At 39.1% G+C, this 26,044-nt stretch overlaps 2 protein-coding genes across 2 annotated transcripts in view; one reads left to right on the forward strand and one right to left on the reverse strand.

Moving 5' to 3' along the window:
* The window catches only part of PBRM1 (polybromo 1), a 2,726,611-nt gene extending 2,701,329 nt beyond the window's left edge, over window positions 1–25,282 (reverse strand). Inside the window, exon 1 of the mRNA XM_044078866.1 lies at window positions 25,266–25,282. The gene's annotated coding sequence lies outside the window, so the exon portion shown is untranslated. The remainder of the gene's footprint in view (window positions 1–25,265) is intronic.
* A 17-nt stretch (window positions 25,283–25,299) lies between these two features.
* GNL3 (G protein nucleolar 3) overlaps window positions 25,300–26,044 on the forward strand; it is a 408,410-nt gene continuing 407,665 nt past the window's right edge. Inside the window, exon 1 of the mRNA XM_044078878.1 lies at window positions 25,300–25,442. Coding sequence (XP_043934813.1) covers window positions 25,430–25,442 — 13 coding nt within the window. The 5' untranslated portion in view covers window positions 25,300–25,429. The remainder of the gene's footprint in view (window positions 25,443–26,044) is intronic.

Consider the following 26,044-nt stretch of genomic DNA (forward strand, 5'->3'; position numbering starts at 1 on the left):
TCCAGAAGAGGTTATACCCCCCCCTCCATTCTCTTTCCTCATCAGGCCAATAATAGAGTAAAACATTCCCTTTGGTATGTTCCTTTCCAAACACCTGCAGCAATTGGAGAGACCACAAAGGTTCCTAACAAAGAAAATTCAGGGTCTTCAAGATCTGTCTTATACAGACAGAGAGACAGAAATAGTCACTTTATATGTCGTACAGACTGCTCAGAGGCAACCTGTGCCTTGCATATAGGCCAATTTCTGACCTAGCTTTAATAAAAATTCTGCACATTCGCAAGTCAAATGCCACACGGTTCACTTGCTCAAAAGGATCTTAACCTGGTATGTGACATCAACATAACTTGCTGGAGACACAGATTTGCCTCACAGAGATTGCCCCACCTTTGGAACAGGCTTCCTATTCATGTTAAACAAAGCTCCTCGTTGGCCCTATTTAAGCGTACTTTGGATGACTGGATGGGAAACTGGAAATTCACCCCAGGGGTTCCATCTGTGTCCCTCTTGGACAGGGGCAATAGGTGCTAATTTTTGTGACTGCCTGAACCAGATACCCTTGGGAACACGGGTTGAACGTGGCTAGGCTTGTAAGGGCCCTGGAGCCGTTAGTCTAATAGTCTCTATAAAGTAACCCTTCCTCTACCCCTCTGCAGAATCCTTCACATCCAAACTTAAAGACTACTGTTTAAGAGCCAAACATTTTCGGTTTACATTCAATGGGTATAAAAGCAGACACCTCTCTGAAGGCTCACTTCAGACCAGACTATAATGTCCTACCTCACCTTCCTCCAAGGCAAAGTAACTGATACCAGTACAAAAGATGTTAGTATCCTCAAACCCAATCTAAGTTGGGCAGTCAACAGTGGATTCCCCAATACTGTCCTGGCCAGCACCATATGAGCCTGCAGTGAGCTGAGCACATGCTCAATGGAAGGTGAAACAAGAGAAAGAACTACAGAGTGATGAGGGACCAAACAAAGGATCTGGTTTTAGAAATGACAAGCAAGCCGGAATCACCAATGCCAGGGCACCCTGAACAGAATATCACCAATAATAAAAGCAAAAAGGCGGCAGCCTGATACTAGGACTATTGACACTGGCCTGGCCCATCCAACACCAGAAACACTGACATTAGGACCCAAAAAGAAAGGAAAAAAAATGAATGCAGAACAAAGGATTTGCAAGACACGGCTAGACAAGCTGTAAAGGAAGTACTCACTCTGTAAGCCTCCAGAAGATCAGAGTTGAGGGATTGAAGCAGTCTGCCTCTGTTGCACCTACAGAAAAAAATGGCTCTCTCATAGGTTCATAGATTAGCACTAAGCTAACTGCCCTTGCAAGTCATTTTAAGCCTAGCCAATTATCCCTTGAGAGACTCAAACCCTGCACCTTGTGTTTGTAAGGCAAACACCTTAACCATTAGGCCCACCCATAAATTAATTAGGTTCATAGATTAGATCATCTAACCTCAGACAAGAAAAGATGTGGACAACCAATTTGGAATAGAAGGTCTGCAAGACCACTGAAACATTAAGCAGGTAGGCAGGAAATGCATGAAAAGTGTGAAGCTCTAGAACTCAAAGTAATAGAAAGACTGGTGGGAATCCTCAGATGAAGAAGCTTGTCCACCTCCCTGTTGAAGACATAACTTCAAGAAAACTCATTAGAACAGTCCTAAAGGGTTTAACAAGAGAGAGAATTTTAAAACGGCAATAAGCAGAAGAAATGTTAAACTGAAACAGTAGAGCCTTGAGGTCAGCCACAAAAGGATCTAAACTAAGGAAGACGACTTTAAGTAACCAAAGTCTTCCATATAAGAGCCAATCTGAAAGAAGAAAAAAAAAAATATGTATAAATATCGAAGCCCTAGCTACTTTTAAGTTGCAACCAATCTGAATGCATAAGAGAGTGCATCAGCTGTAACCTACTGATGTTCCTCGACATACAAGGGTGTTACAGCACATCTCCAGTGTTTACACCCTTCTGCAGATACGCACTTTCTGACTAGTATTATTGAAACTGGATGGAAACATTAATGAGGCTAACATTCAGTTGAGAGTTATCTGCTGCAGTTAAAATGACAGGAAACAGAGTTCTGAATCTGCAATCTGAAAGAAGTTGCTTCATAATAAGCTGCTGGTATTGCTGGTTTCAGTCCTCATTTGGAGTTTCGCAACTGTGGGATCAGCATTTTATTTTGCAACATTAAAGCAGCCATACTTCTTAGTCTTAGATACTGTTAAATCAACATTTTTTTCCAGTTACTAGGTTTTTCACAGAATATCTGGATTTGTACCCGTGGGCATTCCTGAGCAAGTTCACTGTGTTTTTGTATCTCACTTTAGATACAATGTAATATGTTTTTTTTTTTGGGGGGGGCAACTTCCATATGTTGTTGTTCTTTCGGCTTTTCCCGGTTAGGGGTCGCCACAGCAGAACTCCGGTCCACTAATGATTGGCAGTAGATATTTACGGTGCCGAGGTGCCAGCTCGACACCCAACCTTCAACGAAGGAACGCCCATTCTACGCATCTCTTTTTAACGCCACTCGACCACGGGGAGGACATGCAGACTCCACACAGAAGGCACTCCAGCCGAGAATTGAACGGGAGAATCTCTTGCTGTGTCGCAACAACACTACCGCTGCACCACCACGGCTTACAGAACTTCCATATACTGCTTCCAAATTTTTATTTTGCTGGCCCAACACCTGCTGTGTCCCTGAATTTTACCAAACAGAAGTGAAGCCAAAAATGTTTTCAATTTTTAACTCTAAATTAAAATGAATACAGTATATAACTTACCACAAGAGAAATGAAGTCACTGGAAGTGTGTCTGCAGAGGCTGTCTTTTAAAAGGGCATAGCAAATTAAATCAGTAGGCTGGGCACTGTGCAAACTGAAGAACTTGGCCGCCAAGTGCAAAACCTTTATTATCCAACACATGCACAAGTGTTCTTTCCAACAACTGAAGTTGTGAAGGAACACACCTGCTAACACGCCCATTAGTTACACAATTCATTCAATGCTAGAGTAAATAAATCCTCAAACTAACTACATAAAGAATACCTTGTCTGAAAACTTACTTCATGCATGTATTGTTTTTCATTTTACAGCCTAAATTTATTTTAATTTTAGTTTTAATTCAAGCCTGCTTCTGTACATTAGGCTACCTTTACAGTAAATAAATTACTTATGCCTTCACTACTAAATAAAAGCCCAATACCTTTCTCTTGAGAATATAATTAACACAAAATTTCACAAATCCATTGCTTAGTGGCAAACGGTTGCTGCCTCATGGGCCCTGGTTCTCAGACTCGTACCTCAAATGGATGTGCTGTGTGTGGAACCTGCATTTTATCCCTGTGTCCGAGTGGGTTTTCACTGGATTCTCCTCCACCTTCCAGTATCATAGACATGCTAGAGGTGACAGCCTACAAATTGCCCACAGGCAAATGTGTCATTTTAAGTACAGGCCCAGAGAGGGACTAAAAGACCATCCACAATTGGTTCCCAATTACTGGCAAGACAGGCTTGGACCCTCTGTGACCATGACCTGTATAAACTTCACTGGAGAACTAAATGTGTATTACACATGAAAGTTCATATTTGTCTATCACATGCATGAATAGCAACAACACTTATAGGTTAAAACAGAAACATGTTGGATTTTAAAAAGTGTTTTGTTTAATGTAAGGATGCAACAGGAGCTTTTATATCCTTTACATACTTTGTGTCTTTTGGCTTTTCCCGGTTAGGGGTCACCACAGCGGAACTCTGGTACGCTGATTGGCAGTTGATTTTTACGTACCGGCTTGCCAGGCCTGACGCACAACCTTCAACGAAGGTACGCCCATTCACGCACACGCAGAAGACGCTCTAGCCGAGAATCAAACCGGACAGTGTCTTACTGTGAGGCGACAACGCTACTGCAGCACCACCACTGCGGGTTATATCCTTTACATACTAATATACATAAATGTATTTACACATATATACAAAAAACAAACTACACACATTCAGAAAAGAAAAAAAGTGTACTTTCACAAAGCCAAGTTGTCAAAAGACCATTCAGTATCACAACACAGAGAGACACTTCTGTTGCAGCATTTCCTATGACCTGTGTTTTCCTTTCTTCTTGTTACACAAAAATGTTAAAACAAATACTTTAGTTATTTCAGTTACATGAGCAAGCTTTTACTTACTTGCTTATCCAGTACTTGTCAGATGCAGTATGCACCAAGGTGACCTGCAGAAAACAAAAGGCTCCAAACTGATGACAATACATGAATTAAACAGCAGGCTTAAGAACAATCATTTATGCCGCACAGAGGCTTTGGCTATATCTATGCCTCATACAATCGGAGTTCCACTACAAACACAGGCAGATGTAGTCATCAAATGAGGACAGAAAATACCAAGTAGCTGTGACTGGCTCACCATACCAGGGGGTGGGGGTATTGGCAAGGTCTTGCCACGGGAATTCAGTCTGGGGGAAGGCCCATATGTTCAAAGTTCACAAGGAGTGAGAAGGGTGTAGGCTCAGCAACAGTACATTGCACTCCAGCTGAACACATCAGGGGTGCAAATGCATGCACCCATCCTTAAACAATGCACCTCTATTTCCATCCAAAAGGAAACAATGTTAAGCAGCATGGATGCTGGTCACCATCCCTGCACTTCACTTCTCTCTCAGTGTCCTTGGGCAATGGGAAAATGAACAAATGGGTCAAGAGGATAATAAAATTAAAATAAGCAGGGAACACCTAAGATGGCCTGGCAAACAGTTTGTAAATTAGTTTATAAATATTTCTCAAAACATAACTACAGTACTAACACATTAATACACCACATGCTGCATATGTAGTGAAAACCTGCCTGGCAACTGAATAAAATTTATAAACAGTCACTACAGATCTACAAGATTTTCACCTAAAACCTGATGGAGGTGGCTACAGGAGTAACAGTCCCTCATCGTCACAATTAGAGTGTGTAATAAAAAAAGTCAGTTTAGTTGTACTAAAGAACCTGCTAGGACTGCCAATGTTCAAAAATTGCTAACATTCCTGAACGTATTGATATACATCTCTCTTCTTACGGATGATGAAAGTGAGTTTCATTTGAATACAACACTTTAAAGCCCCAGACCACGCTATCACAGATTTCAACTTAAGCAGAAGTGGTCAGATAACCACTGTTCTACCTCTTGCTAACAAAGGGAGAAGAGTTTCATTTCACTGCAACAGATATTTTATGTTGTTCTGTCCAAGTTTTCACTGCAACAGATATTTTATGTTGTTCTGTCCAAGTTTTCAAAGATGTAAACTTAAGTAGGAAACAGAAGCGATTCAAATTCTCATGGAAATTATTGCCAGAGCATAATTTGTAACCTAAGAAATGCAGTTTCCTCTTATGGGTTCATAGATAAATGCTAGTCCATCTACCCTTGTAGACCACTTTAAGCCTAGACAATTTCCTTCTTGGTGCTTGAATGAATCTGATGTCAGATCGGCTTTACCCATTCCATGGTCGATAATTTTGCATTACCCCTAGTGAGAATAACTCTGATAATACCATAGATAATTTCAGGTGAACCATGCATGGGATAAAGCATTTAGGAGCAGTCTGTCCATTAAACAGTATAAGGGACAGTGCTGGAAAAAAATTCTATTATTCATCCATCAATCCAAGTTCTTCTTCTTTTGGCAGCTCCAGTTAGGGGTCGCCACAGCGGATCATCCGTTTCCATTTCTTTCTGTCCTCTGCATCTTGCTCTGTCACACCAACCACCTACATGTCCTGTCTCACCACATCCATAAACCTTATCTTAGGCCTTCCTCTTTTCCTGTTACCTGGCAGCTTCATCCTTAGCATCTTTTTCCCAATATACTCTGCATCCCCCCTCAGCACATGTCCAAACCAATGTAATCTTGCCTCTCTGGCTTTGTCTCCAAACCTTCCAACCTGGGCTGAACCTCTAATATACTTATTCCTAATCCTGTCCACCCTCGTCACACACAGTGCAAATCTTAACATCTTTAACTCTGCCACATCCAGCTCAAACTCCTGCCTTTTTGTCAATGCCACTGTCTCCAACCTATATAACATAGCTGGTCTCACTACCCTCTTGTAGACCTTCCCTTTCACTCTTACTGGTACTCGTTTGTCACAAATCACCCCTGACACTTCTCCACCCACTCCATCCTGCCTGTACTCTTCTTGACCTCCCTTCCACACTCACCATTACTCTGAAATGTTGATCCCAAGTATTTAAACTCATCCACCTTCACCACCTCTACTCCCTGCATCCACACCATTCCTCTATCCTCCCTCTCATTCACACACACATATTCTGTCTTAGTCCTGCTGACCTTTATTCCTCTTCTCTCTAGAACATATCTCCACCTCTCCAGGGTTTCCTGCACCTGTTCCCTACTCTCACTACAGATCACAATGTCATCTGCAATCATCATAGCCCACGAGGACTCCTGTCTGATCTCGTCTGTCAACCTATCACCATTGCAAATAAAGGGCTCAGAGCTGATCCTTGATGTAATCCCACCTCCACCTTAAACGCATCAGTCACTCCCACTACAGACGTCACCGCTGTCACACTACCCCATACATATCCTGTGCCACTCTTACATACTTCTCCGACACTCCCGACTTCCTCACACAATACCACAACTCCTCTCTAGGCACCCTGTCATATGCGTTATCTAAGTCCACAAAGACACTGCAACTCTTTCTGACCTTCTCTGTACTTCTCCATCAACACTCTCAGAGCAAACATTGCATCTGTAGTGCTCTTTCCTGGCATGAAACCATACTGCTGATCACTAATCATCACCTCCCTTCTTAACCTAGCTTCCACTCTCTTTCCCATAACTTCATGCTGTGACTGATCAATTGAATCCCTCTGTAGTTACTACAGCTCTGCACATCACCCTTATTCTTAAGAATCAGTACAAAAACACTTTCTCCATTCCTCAGGCATCCTCTCACTTTCCAAGATTTCATTAAACAAACTCCACTGCCATCTCACCTAAACACCTCCATGCTTCCACAGGTATGTCATCTGGACCAACAGCCTTTCCATTCTTCATCCTCTTCATAGCTATCCTTACTTTCTCCTTGATAATCCACTGCACTTCATGATTCACTATCCACACACCATCCAACCTTCTCTCCCTCTCATTCTCTTCATTCGTCAGCCCCTCAAAGTACTCTTTCCATCTGCTCAACACACACTCGTCGCTTGCGAGTATGTTTCCCTCATTATCCTTTATCACCCTTACCTACTGCACATCTTTACTAGCTCGGTCCCTCGGTCTAGCCAATTGGTACAGGTCCTTTTCTCCCTCCTTAGTGTCCAACCTTTCATACAACTCTTCATACGCCTTATCCTTCGTCACCTCTCCTTTGCCATGCACCTCATCTCCTTATACTCCCGTCTACTTTCTTCATCTCTCTGACAATCCCACTTCTTCATCAACCTCTGCTTCTGTATACTCTCCTGTACTTCCTCATTCCACCACCAGGTCTGTCCTTGTCCTCTTTCCAGATGTCACACCAAGCACCTTTCTAGCCATTGCCCTTACTAGCTCTGCTGTAGTTACCCAGCTATTTGGTAACTCTTCACCGACACCCAGTGCCTGTCTTAACTCTTCCCTGAACTCCACCTCACAATTACCCTTTTTCAATTTCCACCATTTGATCCTTGGTGCTGTCCTCACACTCCTCCTCCTCTTGATCACCAATGTCATCCTACAAACCACCATACTATGCTGCCTAATTACACTTTCCCCTACCACCACTTTACAGTCTTCAATCTCCTTCAGACTGGCCCTTCTACATAACATATAATCCACCTGTGTGCATCTTCCTCCACTATTGTATGCCACCCTATGCTCTTCCCTCTTGTTAAAATACATATTCACCACAGCGATGTCCATCCTTTTCGCAAAATCCACTACCATCTGACCTTCTGCATTCCTTTGCTTAACACCATACCTACCAATCACTTCCTCATCCCCTCTGTTCCCTTCACCAGCATGCCCATCGAAATCTGCTCCAATCACCACTCTCTCACCCTTGGGTACAGTCATCACCACTTCATCCAACTCGCTCCAAAATTTTTCTTTCTCATCCATCACACACCCAACTTGTGGAGCATACGCGCTCATCAATCCAAGTTGTGACTGAATAACAGCAGGGATAAAACTTGGTTTTACATGAATGGGGAGTCCGTTTCAGAAGCAACAATATTCTCTGTGAGATGTATCTGTCTCTCCAAACCATTCTGTTGATGTTGCACAAGAGGTTTTGAACCCTAGACAGAGTCTTTCTAAAGGCACTTGACTTGTTGATGTGCAGTAGGTCCAGTGGCACCAGGTCAGAGGATGCCTTGTATGCCAGACACTGGTAACCTCTTAGTAGTCTGTAGAATATTGTGTATAATGGCAGGGCTTTGAGTTGGTCTATGCAGGATATGTTGTTTAGGCAACGTATACTTTTAACAAGATATCTCTGTGGGCATTCCAGTTGATGAATGCATCTGGATAGATGCATGCACAGGGGGGCATTATATTCAATGATTGGCCTAATAAGGGTTGAGTAAAGGGGAACAATGATATCCCCCAGCTGTAGACACAATCAATCCCTTTGTTTATATCCTGCTCAGTATGAAAGGACTTTCCTGTAACTGTGGACACATGTTGGTCAAAAGTTAGGTCACTATCCACAAACTCCCAAATCCCCAACAAGTGTGTCAGCTCTTAGGGATATATTAGTGCAGTATTTTCCCAGGGTGTAGGTCTTACAAAAGAATACAGTAATGCATTTTTTGGTATTTTTAACTTCAGTCTATAATTTTTGTATCAGTTATTTGCTTTTCTTCAACTTTTTTTAAAATCAACATGTTCTTTAATCAATAGTGTGCCGTTTTCAAATCATCCCTCCTTTCTGTAAACCTAATACTCTGCCAACCTGGTCTAGTGTTTCATACCACCAACTTTTTTACAGTTTTAACAAACAGATTTGTTGGTTTCAGTCATTTATTTATGCTTACCATGTACAACATCTTATCTTTTTTCAAAAGTAAACTTAAAAAAAATACAATCAAGTGCATCTACAAGCAAAACGAATAACTTCACAATTTAAAGTGCTTCTAATGACCTTGAATACAATCACTGCCTTCTGAAGAGATTGTTCTGTAATGTACCCCAAAAGCAAAAGGTCTCTGAAATGACACTTGGTAACAAACCACTGACAACCTCTGACCCAACAGATACGTATTTCTGTATGCAGCTCACCAAGTCTCAATCAGATCTGGACATAAATTTTAAAACAGAATTAAATACCACTTTTAATTTCCTCATTTGTGTTAGGTTACAGCTAGAGTAAAATTAAAATCCGTTTTAAGAGTAAAGGACATGGAGCCCTCAACATTTTGCTATCAGTTTTCCAATACCTTTTGCAAATTGTGCATAACCCAGTTAACGGAATAAAATACAGTAAGTGTACTGTAAACTCAAAAAAACACACAAATCTACAAGAAGATAAGACATTTCTTCCACCTAAATGTATGTTTTATTATTGTCTAAAGCAACAAACCATAGAAAAAGATGACAAAGATACAACTTCCATCCCTTCCAGATTTGTACAATTTAAACACAACAAAACCTTTTCAAAACTTTTAACAGAGCACACAACTTCTAACTCACCACCACCACCATTAAACAGAAGGAAATGGAGATGGGCAGCCATCACCAGTTGGTGGGAGTAAGGATTGTTTTTTTTGGTCTTCCTCCTAGGGAACATCTGAGAGAATGCAACTGAATTCTGTAAAAATACTACCAGCAAGTGATTTCGGATGGTGTGCCTGCAAGAGACTGTAATTTAGTTAACAGAGGCAATTTAGAAAATCATAGTTTTGGGTCTCTAATTTCTCAATCATCTCTAAAATAGAAATCTTCAACCTCTCCATCTTATCTGTAAGCTACTTGAAATAAAGTGCTTGCAATTTTATGAAAAAAATAGAACCACACAAATTATTCTGTCATGATGTATCCCAGACTCAGATATGTAACAGGCAAATGAAAACCAAAAGCCTTCCTAAATGCACAAAAAGGCCAACTGTATTCTCCAGCATTTCCACTTACTGCAAAACCCAGAATCCCATCTGCCTTAGATAAAAGATACACAACTACACAATCAATCTTTTTCACAAATCACCCACACAACTACAGAATCATTCTTTTTCACAATCAGCACCTTTACTGTTCAGTGCTGAACCAAAAATGGAACAGTGGCTACTAAAATAAAATGTATTTCAGGGGACATTTTTAGAGTCCAACTTGATCCATTTCCTAACATGCTTGCCCTAAATTTCCAACATTCCACGCATGAAACAGTAGCCATAGGATAACAGGTACACCAAGATTGTAGAACAACAGGTGTGCTGTACCTTTAAGAAGCTTTTCTAAGTGTGTGTGTGTGTGTGTGTGTGTGTGTGTGTGTGCATATAAATTCCAAGCACTTATCTTCAGTGCCATTTTGAAGGTGCAGCCAGAGTGTTAACATCTATGTGCAGGACAGCTAGCTTGTTTACCAGTTAAAGTTACTGAACTTCATTTACAGTGTTCGTTTATAATAAAGCTGCTTTAACAAGAACCCACAATGTTCGCCTGTTTCTTCCTGACCTGGCGAGCGACAAAGATCACAACTATAAGTATGCAAATAACCTGGTTAAGTTAACTTACATTTTTAAGACTCTTTTCTGGGTTAAGTAGGCAAAAAAGGAAATTATTGAACAACACTATGAAATGTATGGCACAATAGTGACATTGCAGGAGACAATGGGATAGAAGCCAGCATGTAAATTTAACAAAAAGGATTTCAGGGTGGGCATTCAACTGAATATCAAGGGCAAAGGAAAGAGAGGCAATAATACCAATTGCTAGAGCATCTCCAATAGCAATGGAAGAAAAACGATAATGGTAGATTTGTGATAGTAAGGAGTTAATGGCAGGAGGAATAGGATTATATTATATCTAAAACTGCTATAATGGAGCTAAGAAAATTTGGAAAGAAAAATTTTCAGCAATGATTATTTATGGGTGGGGAAGAGAACCTGATTTGCAAACGTGGGGCTACATCAGAGGGACCTAGAAAGGAAATGGAGAGGATAGATGCCTGAAGAAACATGGGAATGTTTGATATGGAAAATGTGAATTCACTAGTAGGAACCCAGAATTTAAATATTACTTCCCAAAGTACAATAAAGTGGGCTAATCAGGATAGAAATTATATTTCATAGGAACATAAGCTTTTAATTGAAAGCGTTGACACACATCCATTAACTATTTCAGATCATGCACCAATACAATCTATAATAAAGGTGCAAGGTAATGAAGTAAAACAGAGAGGAATTTAAAATGATAGTGGAAATGATTCGAGAGTCATTAGGGAAGATAATACATTTCTTCAAAGGGGACTGCTAGCTAATGGGATAAAATGAAATGGAGTTTAGCAACAAGGTAGAAACAACAAAGAAAGGAGATAATGGGAAGGGAAGTAACGCTGGCCTTATTTGGAAGGGCTGGCAACGATCAAAGTACTGCCAAACAAGGGAAGTAACACACAACAAGAAAAGGAGCAACTGCAAAGTACCAAACAGAAAATAAGGAATTATTTGGATAATATGCAGGCTGTTAAGCAACCATTTTCAATGCCCCAAGGCACAAAATTTTAGCACAAAAACTTGGGCAATAAAAAGTATAACAAGTCGTTAAACTTAGTGGGAATTTAAGAAGAAAAATAACCAGAGATCTTACATAGATAATTCGAAAATTAAAAAAAAATGGTCTTAAGCATAGCAATATGGAAACCAATAGGGAGGGCAAATGGAAACATTTACGGAAGATAATTACACCAAGGTTAGAGGTAGACGAGGACCAACAGGTAAGTCAAGATAGGAGGGGATGAGATAAAAAATGGTGATGTATAAATCAAAAATGTTGCCTCAATGAAGACAATATTTCTGTGGAAAGTTGGAAGTGAGGAGGGAAGAAACTGATAAAGATCTGGAAAGCTTTGCTTAACAAGCACAGAAGTACTCAAATTTGGGAAGAAAGCTGTAGTGAATGTATTACCCAATAACTGTACAGACCCTTCAGACCGGGCTTCATAACAACCCATTTCAATTATAAAACTTGTATGTATATACCAACTAAAAGAATGGCAAAGGTGTTGCCAAAATTGATGGATTAATGTGGTTTTTGTGGAGGGTAGAAGGCATTTAACCACATTAACAGAATAAGGATCCAAAGGGTAGCAGTGTGCAAGAAAATGCTGCTATTGTTAATTGGTCTTTGTCCAGAAATATCCTACAGAGTCGGCTCAGATTTTTTTTTTGTTTTAAACACATTTATTGAATTATTACCGGGGACATTTATTATTTTTATATAAATGTAAGTCTGCCTAACTGTATTAACAAGTTCACATTTACAAACATTACACTTCACATATTTATTTATATTTTAACATTTTTTGACCAGGATAGTCAGACTAGATACATGTCCATTTTTAGCAGAGACCCGGAGAGAAAAGCTCCAAGAACAGAATACACATAGAACATATAGTAAATACTAATTATGTACAGATTACAGACATATACAATGCCAGCATTTTATACATGTAGTACATACTTATTTCATTCATGTTAAAGGCACATTGCGCAGCAGTTTCTACAACTGACCCATTCTGGAATAGAGTCGGTAGATAGAGGTCTCTCTTAAAACTGTGTTACTCTAAGTATTCGAGAAGGTACTAGTCAGGATTAACGCATGGACATAACCAGTGTGGCTTTTGAAGTATTTCTTGAGTTTGTCTTTAAATAAAGTTAGTGAGGGTTCTAGAGTCAAGTCAGCTGGGAGTAAGTGCCATGTCTTACCAACAGGGTTGGCAAATAAGAGTCCCCAGCTGAGTAGTTGGATTTGAACTAGTAGTATAGTAGATGAGCAGAGTGGCCGGTTGTTACTACAGGGACTGATGATATTGTTAAGTGCAGCTGTATTTTCTGGATGGTAAAGGACTTTATGCGCCACTATGAGCTAGTTGAACTGCAGTAGGCTAGGTAGTGCATGCCACCCTAGGAGATTTAAGTTGAGGCAGTGGTGTGTCTGGTATGCTGTACCAGTAGCAAATCTGGCTATGTGGTGGTTAACAGGATGAAAGTTTATTAAGATCTGTTTTGTTCAGGTTGGAGAATAAAGGTGAGGGATAGAGAAGGGTAGAGAGAAGATGGGATTGGGCAATAGCAGTTCTAGCTAATGGGGTAAGGAAAGATTTAATTCTGTAAAAAGAGAGCAGAATTTTTTGTTTATTAGTTTTGATAGTTTGACTGATATGCATATCAAACTTAAGGTTATTATCCCTATGATACCCAATAGTTTCATTTGGGCTTCTGGGGAGATGATGGTGCCATTGTTGGCTACTATAGTGAAAAGTGGAGGGGAGGTCCTGCGTGTTGGGGAGAACAGGAGCAGCTTAGTTTTGTTAGGGTTAAGAATCAGACGTTGATTAGAGAGCCAGGTTTCCACTGTATTAAAGGTGTTTTTGGTTAATGCAAGTAGATTAGCTGGGGAAGTGGCAGAGCAAATTAAAGTGGAGTCATCCGCATACTGAACGCAAGTTGCTTCTGGGATGACGGTATGAAGGTTGTTGATAAAGCTAGAGAAAAGGGGTCCTAGTATAGAACCCTGGGGGACTCCTAATGTGATGGGTAGGTGGGCAGACAGCTTGTCCTGCCATAGGACTGCCTGTTGTCTGCCCTCTAGGTAAGATTGAAACCACTGGAGCACATGGCTATTTAAGAAAATGGCCTTCAGAGTATTCATAAGCAGTTTATGGTCAGCCATGTCAAAGGCATTAGAAAGATCTACAGAAAGTGCTGAGGACAGTTATTATTTCGGTTGTGGTTTACAACATTTGAGAAAGAGAGGAGGGCTGAGGTAGTACTGTGGTGTGGCCTAAAGCCATGTTGAGAGCCTGATAACAGATTGTTTTGAGTGAGAGAGATGGTGCATTAGCTGTTTATGAACACATTTCTCCATAATTTTAGCTAGCGGTGACAGAATTGCTATGGGCCTAAAGTTTGACAGTTCAGTGGAACTACATCCTTTATGGAGAGGTATAACATCAGAAATTTTCCAGATAGTGGGGATGGTAGCTCTGCTGATCAAAATAGAGATTGGGTATGCTATGGCAACTACAGCTTTTTGTAGAGAGTCTGCAGGGAGGAGGTCGGCAGCTAATGTAGTTGGTCTAAGCTTCTTGAGTACGGCCAAAATATGTTGAGTAGGAACAGGTTGAAAACTGAAGGATAATTGGGTATTGTGTGAGGTTGCATTTGAATTAGAGCCGCTGGGAGTAAGATGGCTAGCCAGAGACTGGATAGTCTCCGTGAAGAAGCTATTGAAGTTATTAGCAATGTCCTCTGGGGAATTTTGTTTAGAAGCTGAAGGGGATGGACTGATGGTTTGGCCTGGGTGAAGGAGTTTGTTTATTCCAGCCCAAAACTTGTGGTTTACTTTGATGATTCTGTTGCAGATGGCAGTAGTAGTTCTATTTAGCTAAAGTTAGTTAGCTGTCTAAGCCTGAATTGGTCAAGTGGGGCTCTTGCTGTCTAGTAAGTTGCCCATGCCTTGTTTCCAAGTGTAATTTTAGAAAGCCATGGTGCAATGTTTACTTTGGTTCTAATGTAGCAGAGGGGGTCATCATGAGAGTCAAAGATAGCAAGGAATTTGGTGTTAAAGTAATCGACCGCTTCATCTAGTGGGAGGTGTTTTAGGGATGACCAATTGCATACACCAAGTTCATTTAGAAACTTGGTAAGATTAAACTTCTTGTTGTTTTATAGGTGGGTTGGTGGGAATAGTCTACTTTGAGCTTGATTACATAGGTGAGACAGTGATCACTTAAGTCATCAGGGAAAGTACCCGATTTGTAGGTTTGGAGATGGCTATTGATAAGTACTCAGTCTAGGGTACTTTCTTTGTTATTGGGTTTACCGATCCTGGTGGGGGAGGATATGGACTGTGTAAACCCAAAGAGGTTTACTCGAGTTGTAGGGAATTGAGCGAAACAGGTGTTCCAGTCAATGTTGAAATCCCCAAGAACAATGGTTTCTTGGGAGTAGTTACTGGATAACCAATATAAGAAGTCTTCTAGGGTATCTGTGTTCTTCCCTGGGGGAATGTAGACACAGACAATGTTTATACTTTTGTTTTTGTTAATTTGTAATTTTGCGATAAGAATTTCAGCATTATCGACCTGGGGTGGTTGTTGGGTGTCTGTGGTGATGGTTAGGTAGACTTGTACAGTATGGCTACACCACCACCCTTTCTAGTAGTACAGTCTAATCATAACATATTATACCCTGGTGGAAGTACCTCACTGTCCTTGGTAGCAGGTTTTAGCCACGTTTCTGTGAGGCATAATATTTCTGGGGAATGTACTTCTAAGCGGGCATGAAGGTGGAGTTATTTATGCTTATGTTTAGTTGGCAGGCCAGCAATGAACTGGGGGGGGGGGCTATTTGACGGAGCTATGTTGGCAGGGGATTTAGTAGGGGGAATTAGGGTCAACAGGTGGGGATGGGCCGAGGTTTGGGTGTATGTCACCATCCATTGTGAGATTATAGTGTAGTCAGAGTATAAATTTCAGAATTTTGTATGGAATTTTTTGATAGCATTTGGTTTTAGTGCTAATCTAACTAGATCTAATAAGGTGGTAGCTTTTAGCGATTAAGGGGTTAGGTATAAGGGGAAAAATGAAGTGTATGTTTTTATTTGATACCAGTGGGACTGAAGTTTAGAATTTAGGGTAGTGGAAACCAAGGTGACTGATATAGGATGAGCAACAGGGATAGTAGTGGGATTAACAGCAGTATTCTGGGTGAACATTACTATTGACTGAAATATTAAACTAGAGCAAACAGTAGTGGGATTAACAGCAGTATTCTGGGTGAACATTACTACGGACTGAAATATTAAACTAGAACAAACAGTAGTGGGATTAACAGCAGTATTCTGGGCGAACATTACTACGGACTGAAATATTAAACTAGAGCAAACAGTAGTGGGATTAACAGCAGTATTCTGGGCGAACATTACTACGGACTGAAATATTAAACTAGAGCAAACAGTAGTGGGATTAACAGCAGTATTCTGGGCGAACATTACTACTGACTGAAATATTAAACTAGAGCAAACAGTATTGGGATTAACAGCAGTATTCTGGGCGAACATTACTACGGACTGAAATATTAAACTAGAGCAAACAGTAGTGGGATTAACAGCAGTATTCTGGGCGAACATTACTACTGACTGAAATATTAAACTAGAGCAAACAGTAGTGGGATTAACAGCAGTATTCTGGGCGAACATTACTACTGACTGAAATATTAAACTAGAACAAAGAAATAGTAAGGAAAGTCGACAGGTAGTAGCTGGTTGAGGGTGATGCTGATTAACAGGTTGTTACTGATTGGTTTAGGAAGACGAGGGTGTGGATGAGTACTATAAATTTAGCAGCACTAGGGGCAGGTGGAATTTGGGGGCAAGGTGGGGCACAGAGCGAACCCGAGCGGAACCAAATCACAAGTTGCCTGTGCTCAGAGCATGCACGGTAAGTATTTACTTGAGTTTAAAAGATTTATTTCTTTTAGGGATACAAAGCCAGTTTAAAAAATATAGTTTAGGGCAACATAGTAAGTTGTATACTGGCACCAGATAAAAGTCTATACTAGCGACTGTATTTAGGCCAATTGTAGGATAATTTGTTAGCTTTTAAGGGACTGTTTACCAGTGCAAAGACCCAGTAACAGTAGTTCATGTAAAAGAAATTTGTGCAAATAACATTTTTTTAGTCTTTTAAACTTAAGAACAGGGTGGTATTGTTTTCCGCTTTAGTTGCAGGCTGGATGTTTTTTCTTTTAGCGTTGTGAGCCTTTCAGAAATAGTAGTATGGGAGAGAACCTTTGCTTTGTTTAATCCAATCAAAAACCCACAGGCTAAGGCAACAGCTGGCAGTAGTAAGGTTTAAAAGATAATCCACAAAGTTGAAAATCCAAGACGAAAGTTTATTCTGTAAGCGTTTTCACAATACATCAATATTGCTTCATCAGACAAATAAAAAGGAATTAAGCAGCCATTAAATATACTTAGTCAAAGTTCAAATGAACCAATGAAAACTTGCACCATAGAAATGAACCTTCCCCTTATTCCATATAAATTACATAGCTTTTAACTTAAAGCTACAAGTTCATACATAAAAAAGTAAATATAAAAATATTTAAAATAGAGATAAGCATAAAATTGTGCAACAAATATATAACAATATAAAAGTGTTTACAAGAAATGTTTTATATTTATTTGATACGCCTAGATTTAAGAATTGGTTTAAGGGGAACTGAGTCATTAAGACCCAGGCCACTATGAGCACAAAGTCTCAATATCCATTCCAATTCAATTCGATTAACATGATCACCACGTCTCTCACACATATACTGTATATGTAGTACTTGAAAAGCAAAAATATGCTCTGCACCCATCAACATTGTATGCTTAGCTAAGGCACTGTAATCTAACCCTTTCTTGCTGCAATATAAATGATCCCTTATTAGCTCCCTCAGTCATCCATTAGTTTTTCCCACATATAAATGGAAGCATACCTTACAGTGGACTACATAAACCACATTTTGTGTATTACAATCAGCTCCTACCCTAAGTTCCCATAGTTGTCCAATCTCAGGGTGTTAAGAACCTTGCTTCATCAATAAATGAGCACTGTGCACAACTACATGTTCCAGCTAAATTATTTACCCTGATATTTCTATTTCTAGGGTAACATAGTTATTGCTCAAGATTCTTCTGGTTCTTATAAGTGAAATTAGGTTTGGTACCCACTACTTTTGTGGTGTCATCATCTACCAGTAATATATGCCAGTTCCTTTCTATGGTGCTCCTAAATTTGGTGAGATTGGTAGCATAGGAATAACCATGGGCAAATCAGGCCTATTTAACTGTGTAATTCAATGCAGGCTCAATGGTAGTGGGCAGAGAAAAATATGGTTTAGCTCTCCCTGTTCTCTCTTTTTGAACCTTTAAATAAGCATCTCTAACTTCTTGTTCACTATACCCTCCGTTATAAAAACTTTTTTGTAAGTTTATTAATTCTTGATTATAACCATCATCATCCTGACAACATATATGAGAGATGCTCATTGCTTGTCCCTTCACTATGTTGGAAAAAATGTGAGAGGCATGCATGCTGTCTCATTGCAAAAATGCTGGACAGTAACAGGAGTTCTTATGTAATTTAGTATTCCAAGTATTCTCCTGTTTAAAGATAGTTACATCATGAAAATCTATTGTACTCCCAGAGTAATTCATAGTAAAAAGTGTAGAAAGTCCCCTGTAGTATTGAGATGATCATAAAATATTTGTAGACTGATCTCATCTCCCTGCCATCCTACAATGAGATAATCTACAAAACATCTATAGAACAGGACCTGGGGATTGTTAAGTAAATGTTGCTCTTCCCACTCTACCATGACAAGATGTGCATATGTATTAGCACAACTAGTGCCCATGGCTACCCCTGCTACTTGCCAATAACTGCCGCTAATTGATGTGGTGATTGTGAATCCTGTCAATCTACAACAATTTTATGACATGGCTTCTACCTATAGAAAACATCCGAGTCAGGCAAACAATAATGGAAACCATATTTCTTTCATGCTTTACTGTATTCTGATTTCTGAATACTAGCCTGGTGTAGTGACTTTCTGACCTGCTAGTAATTCCATAGAAAGCAAGCGCGTGACAGAAGGTTGGAGCATTATTAGATACACTTCTGTTTCTTTTTCAGCTTCTAGTTTGATATGTGCCGATTTCTGAATACTACTGGGAAAATGCACTATTTTTGATGAGCGGGCTTGCTTGTACATTTATAAAAGCACAAGTGATTCAACATTCAGAAGTTAGTATACACTGATGTCCCCCTTTCCCTGCAAATCAGAGAGGATCACAAATCTAAAGATTAGTTTATCCTGGGAGCTGAAACAAGACTGGAACTGTAAAGTCACAGGATAAATAAAAGTAAAACAATAGTTGTTGGGAATGAAAGTGATGTATCAAAGTGGGCATGACTTCTGTCAGCTTAACTCTGACTCTAATTTTAAAGGCTGGGATTGTCCCTTTAAAATTGACCGAGAGAAGAGAGAAAGAAGGACAGCACCACCTATTTACAATTCCCATTACACTTACAACTGAGAAAACTTTATAGTATGCAAAGAAAACCACACAACAAAAATAGTATTATCAAGAAAAAATGGTTTTCTTTACATACAGTTACTTTTCTCCCCTCTCTTCCCTGCCCCAAAACATTTTTTTTTGTTTTACGAACATTAATGACACTAAGTAGAGCATACATTTTAGAGTTCCCCACAAGTCCAACAAATTCTGAAAATGTCCAATAATTTCCACACTTTGTTCTGTCAAATTTCACAAATATAAAATTACTGCATTGTAATCCCACATTAAGTTCCTGGTTTTATTACTGTTCATTTCCATCTCCCAAATCATGTCTCTACTTCACTTACAACAAACTCCGGATTCTTCTAATCAACGCTCATGCTCCCTTCCTTCTCTCCAAAATTTTCAGTTGCAACATTGGAAAAGGTTTCACGGGTACAGTCTCTCTCTGATCTTTATTACCAGAAAATACAAGCAGCATAATCTTTTGTTTCATAGCTCACGTTTTGTTGGACAAACTTAATTTCCTCCTTAGCATGTACCTAGTCAAAATATTATTTCATCCCTCCAGTGTAGAATACATTGAAGACAGATTGACAATCTCACACCTGCGACTCAACATTCCCTGAATAGCTGAACAAATTTACTCCTCTTCTGCCAAGTGTACTATGAATAATCATACTCCACAAACACACTGCCATCTCCCACTTTTAGTATTTTGTCCTTCTACCACAGTTCTGTCAGAATTAACTTTCTGCTGGTGGGATTGCATCTTTACTATTAAAGGTCTAGATTGCTTTCTCATAGCCAGGTTTGGAGCGCACACAATGTGCCCTTTCAACTAACTACTCCTACTGTAAAATACCAGTCCAGTTGCTTATTTGTGCCTTCATAAAAATTAATGCAGTCTGTTCCTTCCAGCTTCTCTGGTATAGCTGAAAATCTCAGGTTTTCCCTATGTGCTCTGTCCTCTAATTCTATTTTTTGAAACATCTCTTCCTGAGCAGTCTCATTCAGCAAGCCTTTTCTTCATTTCAACCTCTGATTTTTGCAACTTTATCATCTCATCTGAATATCTGTTAACAGCTTCTATTTTTTCCAACCTTTTGTTGTTTGCGTTGATCTACTCAATCGGTGTTTTGTTTATTTTAACCAGGTCTGTGTGCAGTTGTCTTACATCTTCCTGTGGGTTACTGAAAGTCATGTCTGAAGATTGCATTGCTTTTTGCTGAACAGCTGAAAAACCTTCCCCAGTCAGTGTTTCTTCTTCACTTTTTGTGGCAGATTTTTTCTGGGTACTCTGTATTTATTCCTGACACCCAGGTAGTACACTTACTAGCCAGTTGTCTACTGGACTTAACTTGAGTTTCTGTTTTCACACTGGGAGAGTGAAAGTGAAGCTGTTACTCAATGTGCACCCATCTTAGAAGTCCCAAGTCAGCTGGGATTCTTAGGAGTATACAATGGTAACATTGGCATTCCCTGACAAAATAATAGGGTTACTTGGATGTCTGTATGAAAAGTGGGAAGTTTCCTCTACAAAAAACTATGTTTGAACATAGGAACCAGACAAAGGATGTCCACACCACTTAGTTATATGCTTTATTTCTTTACCAATACCTCTAAATATAAAGGACTTACAAATTCAATAATGCAAATAGTATGGTAAAAACATAATGAAGCCAGAAAATCTATTAAAGTACAAAATAAGGCAGGGATATTTCTGTGTTGTGGAACATTCTGTTCTGAGAGTTTCATTTTGTTTTAGTACATAAAAATAAATGAAGATATAACTGAAAACTATGTACCCACACATGAATTGGTTCTGCAATGCCAATATTTACTGGACAAAAGATGAAATATTTAGGCATACAAATTAAAAATGACATTATAGCAAATAAGGATACAAGGGAAGACACTAAAAAGTTAACACAAAAATTGAGAAAGTGGAAATGACTGACTAAAGATAGTAAAAAAAGTAAAAATATCTATAATTCCCCTTTTTTATATTTTTATTTATGGTCAGGCATACTATAATCAACCAGAACAGTAGTAATATAGATCTATGCAGCCAAGACTCGCAACATAAACAGAAGATTAAGTAGAAAGGGATAATGGTGAAATGCAGGGGGGAAATGGACTGGCAAGGAGAATTTTGGATGAAAGTCCTGAAGGAAAATAAACATACAGAATATTATCCTCACAAAGCAACAAAGTATTCCAAGAACTAAGCCAACATGGGAATGGAGAAAGAAGAAAAAGATTGTTACCAATAGGAATGACTACAGGTAGGAGTACAGAAACCAGGGAGCTGGAACTTACTGAAGAAAATTACCAAAGGAACCAAGGTATTAAAATCAAAATAGCTAGAGAAGGAAAGATATTAGAGTAGAAGGAGGCCAAGCAGACATTTAGACTGCAGATTAGAGACTTCCTTACCTACCAGGGATGGATAAATCCTTCTCTCTTTGCTCATAGTCTAATAATTTATTCAATATTGAGGGTGATAACTGTTAAAAAGAAAATACCTACATATAATGCACAAAAATGAAAATTATTTCTGATTGTTCTGTTACTTTGTGTCCATGTCATTATCTACAACATAAGAATTTAATGTGTTTAAAAACTAAATATACAATATAATTTCTTATGCTTACAAAGATGACAAATACACCCAGTACATCTGAAAAATCTTCTAAAATATGGGCAAACGGCTCATCTTCTCATCCTTTACCAAACTTAAATTAGGGGACCTACACCAACGTTCTCTCACTACTTCAGTATAATAGGCAAATTTTGCATTTTGTTTCATCTACCCCAACCGGGAGTCTTTACTTTTTATAAAACACAAATAAACAGATCCAATTACTACTCCACTGTATATGACCTCCAGCTCTGACTTTACTTTTAAGATGCAAGTGTTTTTGCAAACCGAGATTATACGGCATAATATGCAGTGTTATTGGTGCAACAGGTATCTCACACACCTTTGGTTCTGGAAGACTAGAAGACTGTGGGTTCTCTTCCCACTCAAGGTGACTGGATTGCGGACACTGTAATGCAGCACTTGGGGGAGTTCTGCATTCCAAGTGTGCTGTCCTTTAAATGAGACATTAAAACAAGGTCCTACATGCTTCAGTTGGTGCTAAATGATCCCACAACACTTCAGAGAGAGAAAAGGGGAGTTTATAGCACACATTTTTTGCTACCCCAAACCACCACCCCACTTTCAAATAACATGGGTCACAGGAAAGCTCCTGACCTTAAAAATACCACATAATAGGTGCTGACTGAATTATTTCTTTCCAGTGATCTTGAATGCATTTATAAGCCTCCAACTTCTCACAAGGTAGGGACTTTACATACACTTATTAACAGCATGCAGCAGAGCTTCAGTCGGCTAGACAAAAAAAGAGCAACAGGCACCAATGTGGTTAAAATACCAAAGCAACACTAACTGCAATGAAGGGAGGCCACCACAAGGAGAACCTCTTCCACACAATCTACTCAGTGATATCCAATACAACCACACGTGCCATATTTGTCACACAAACTACATCTGTCACTTTCTGGCACTAATCCTGTAAAGCATCAGTCTCCACTGCAGCTCAAAACACAAATAATTGTCACTCTCCATCTCCAATACATGACTGAAAAGCTGAGTTTTTTTTTCCACATCTATTCCCTTTACAGCTGAACTTTCCAAAATTATAGGCCTATTTCTAAACCCTGTATAATAGTTCATAGGTTAGTACCAAGATAACTGCCCTTGCGAGCCATTTTAAGCCTAGCCAATTATTCCTTGTGAGACTCAAACCCTGCACCTTGTATTTGTAAGGCAAACACTTTAACCATTAGGCCACCCTCCCAACTATTGTGGCGTAAAGCCTCATCAACAGGAGGCCTACTAAAACGTATAACAGGTCAGTAACAGTCTCCTACAACTAACTTTTTATTTTAATAAATTGCTTTGATATAAAACTAACATTTAGACTTGCATTACTACAAACACTACACCCTATAAACATTGGGGGGGCCAGGTACAACTATAAAACATAACAATTTTTACAAAGAGTCAGTCATCCATGAACAGTTTTTACAAAACGTAGGTACGTAAAACTTTGATCTACAGCCACATTCTGGTCTGAGCAACTTCAACGACCCAAATTAGCACAGCTGCACCTCAGACAGTTCTGTCACAGATCTCAGCTTTGAATAATTATTAAAAAAAGTGTACTTTACAAGCAGTTAACTGCATTTAAAGGCACAACTATAATTAATATACAAAAAAGCAAACTAGTTAACATGTAAAAAATGTTTGTTTTTTTTTTTGACCAGGTTAGTCCTCCTAGACTAGTAGCCTCTCTTCAAGGGAGCCCTGAAGTGGAATTTATACTACTAGGGCAAAACTGACCAAAGCAATGGGAACTTCTACTTTTTTCGATAACTGTTGTTTACATCCACCTGAGCTATCCCTAACAGAGGCAGACTGGCCCTTGATCTAACATCTCATATGGAAGGACTGATTTTAGTTACACTTTCTGAATGTGTTAGACTCACTTGGTCAGTGGCTTCCTTTTAGGGGGAACCCTAGATGGTATTCAATCTTCATATGTATTTCAGTCTCAGTTCACATCTGTTGTGGGTAAACTGCATTATGACAGTCAATTACAGTTTATCAGAAACATGTATTACAAGGCACACTCTTTCAGAATACTTTATGCAATGAAATATAAGATACTTGTATTTAAAAACTATCATACATAGTAATATTTCCATGTAACAGAATGTTTAAAGGAGAATACCTGGTCAAGTGAAAGGGTTTTCTGCTTTAGGCCTGCCATTTCACATTTTTTCCCCTCAAAGTAAAGAAAAGATAGGTTATATCCAAAGTATGAATTACCAGGAGTAAGTGGAGGTGAGGCTAAAACTAGTATAGAGTGAAGTCACTAAAATAATGACATTTAGATTTCAGACTTCGTATCTTTCAGAAAAGGTATGCCAATACAAACCCTATTACTCTAGCAACCTTCTACGTTTAAAAGAGCAACAGTTAAAATCTGTCCCTACGTCTGTGTGCCCCCCAACACCAAATGTTTGACTGTCCAAATTTATTACGTTAAGATTTTGAGAGGCATGACATTTGAAAAGGTAGCAACCCTAATACTTAGCTACATCCGTGGGTACAGCTAAGAAAACGGGGGCAATCTAAGCATTGAAGTGCAGAAGGTAAAAGCGATGAGAAACTAACAAATTTTACCCTTTAGTTCTAGGTTTGAGCTCACATTTGCTAAGAGATCCTGAAGCAAGTCACTTAATTAGCCAAGATGTTTCAGGATTGCTCCTTAAATGCTCTAAACAAAACACTTTCTACAGGGCTGTAATTTATGGTAACCATTGTTAAAATCAACTTCATAAGCATGGCATAAACCATAAAGACAAAAATACAACATTTAAAAGTCTGTTACATTGATATAAAAATGCCGGTCTGGTAACACTAGAAAAAATAACTACAATACAAATGTCGAAAACAAAAAAAGCAGGAAAAGTTACATGAAAACAAATGAATGAAATGTCCACAGTAATTAATAAACAGCTGCACTGTTTCATACACAAATATCGCTGGTTACTTTTTATAATAATGACGTTTTTGAAACAGGCACTCCAGTCTAGAACAAATGTAACGCACTATTTCCATAAACTGGATAGCAAGTACTGAAATTCAGCTCATCATAATTAAACTCCAGCACTATAAAAAGCGGCATTGTCCTCCTCACAGGAAAAAGCGATCCAGAAACACAACTTAAAAATCTTGTCTGAAAGGGGCAGCACAGACTCCAGCTGCACAACTGTTGAACTACCTCCCTTTAGCCTTACAAGGAATACCTATTCTCCGCAGCTAAAAATACACAGCAAATACGCTATATAATTCAGTACTAACCTTCCTCAAAAACGCCATCGCTATTGCCGCTGCTGCCGTAAAGCGAAATAAAATGTTGGTTTTCACAACGGTATAACACGAGAAGTTTTTCACAACAGTTAGTCAGTTTACGGTGTTTGGTTGCATGAGGTTGACAGCGAGGAGTTGTAGCAAGGGCTGAGAAAATGAAGAGGCCAAGTGAGTAGATATTTATTTTATTTCTAATGAAGCAGTGTAGCTGCTCGTGTTTTCTGAATACCTGTTTGCTTATGCTATTTTTGGAATAGTCAGGAGATGTCTTTTAGCGAGTTACTTAAGCTTCTACATTATAGATCTGGGTGTTCTTTTTGAAAGCAAATGGATCATGACTTTTCTCCGCATTTATAAGTTTAACGAAACTCTTGTTGAGCAAATTATTTGTTTGTAATAGCTTTTTTGTTATTGCTAAAGTTCACAGATGTTAGCTTTCGTAGACTTACAATGGTGTTGTCAGTCTTTTCTCTTCAGTTGTTTTCTTTGGGCCTTAAAATATTCTATTAATATTAATCATAATTAACTTTAATGAATATTATAGTAATTTTCGTTATTTGAGATCGAAATATACACATTTGTATTTTTCATAAAGTGTAAGATAATAGAGAGTTTTAAAAGTTTTATCTGACTACAGGCCCCCCCCACCCCAATCTTTGGCGAAAGGTGGCTAGATATGCCTCGCTCTTGCGTGTATGCAGATGCAGTTTCAGAGTATCATTAAGTCTAAGACTTTGAAGTCCCAAGTTGTCCTTCGCAGTTAGTTACCG

The sequence above is a fragment of the Protopterus annectens genome, chromosome 7.part1 (genome assembly GCF_019279795.1).
Source record: "Protopterus annectens isolate FY-2018-M chromosome 7.part1, PAN1.0, whole genome shotgun sequence".
Lineage (NCBI taxonomy): Eukaryota > Metazoa > Chordata > Ceratodontiformes > Protopteridae > Protopterus > Protopterus annectens.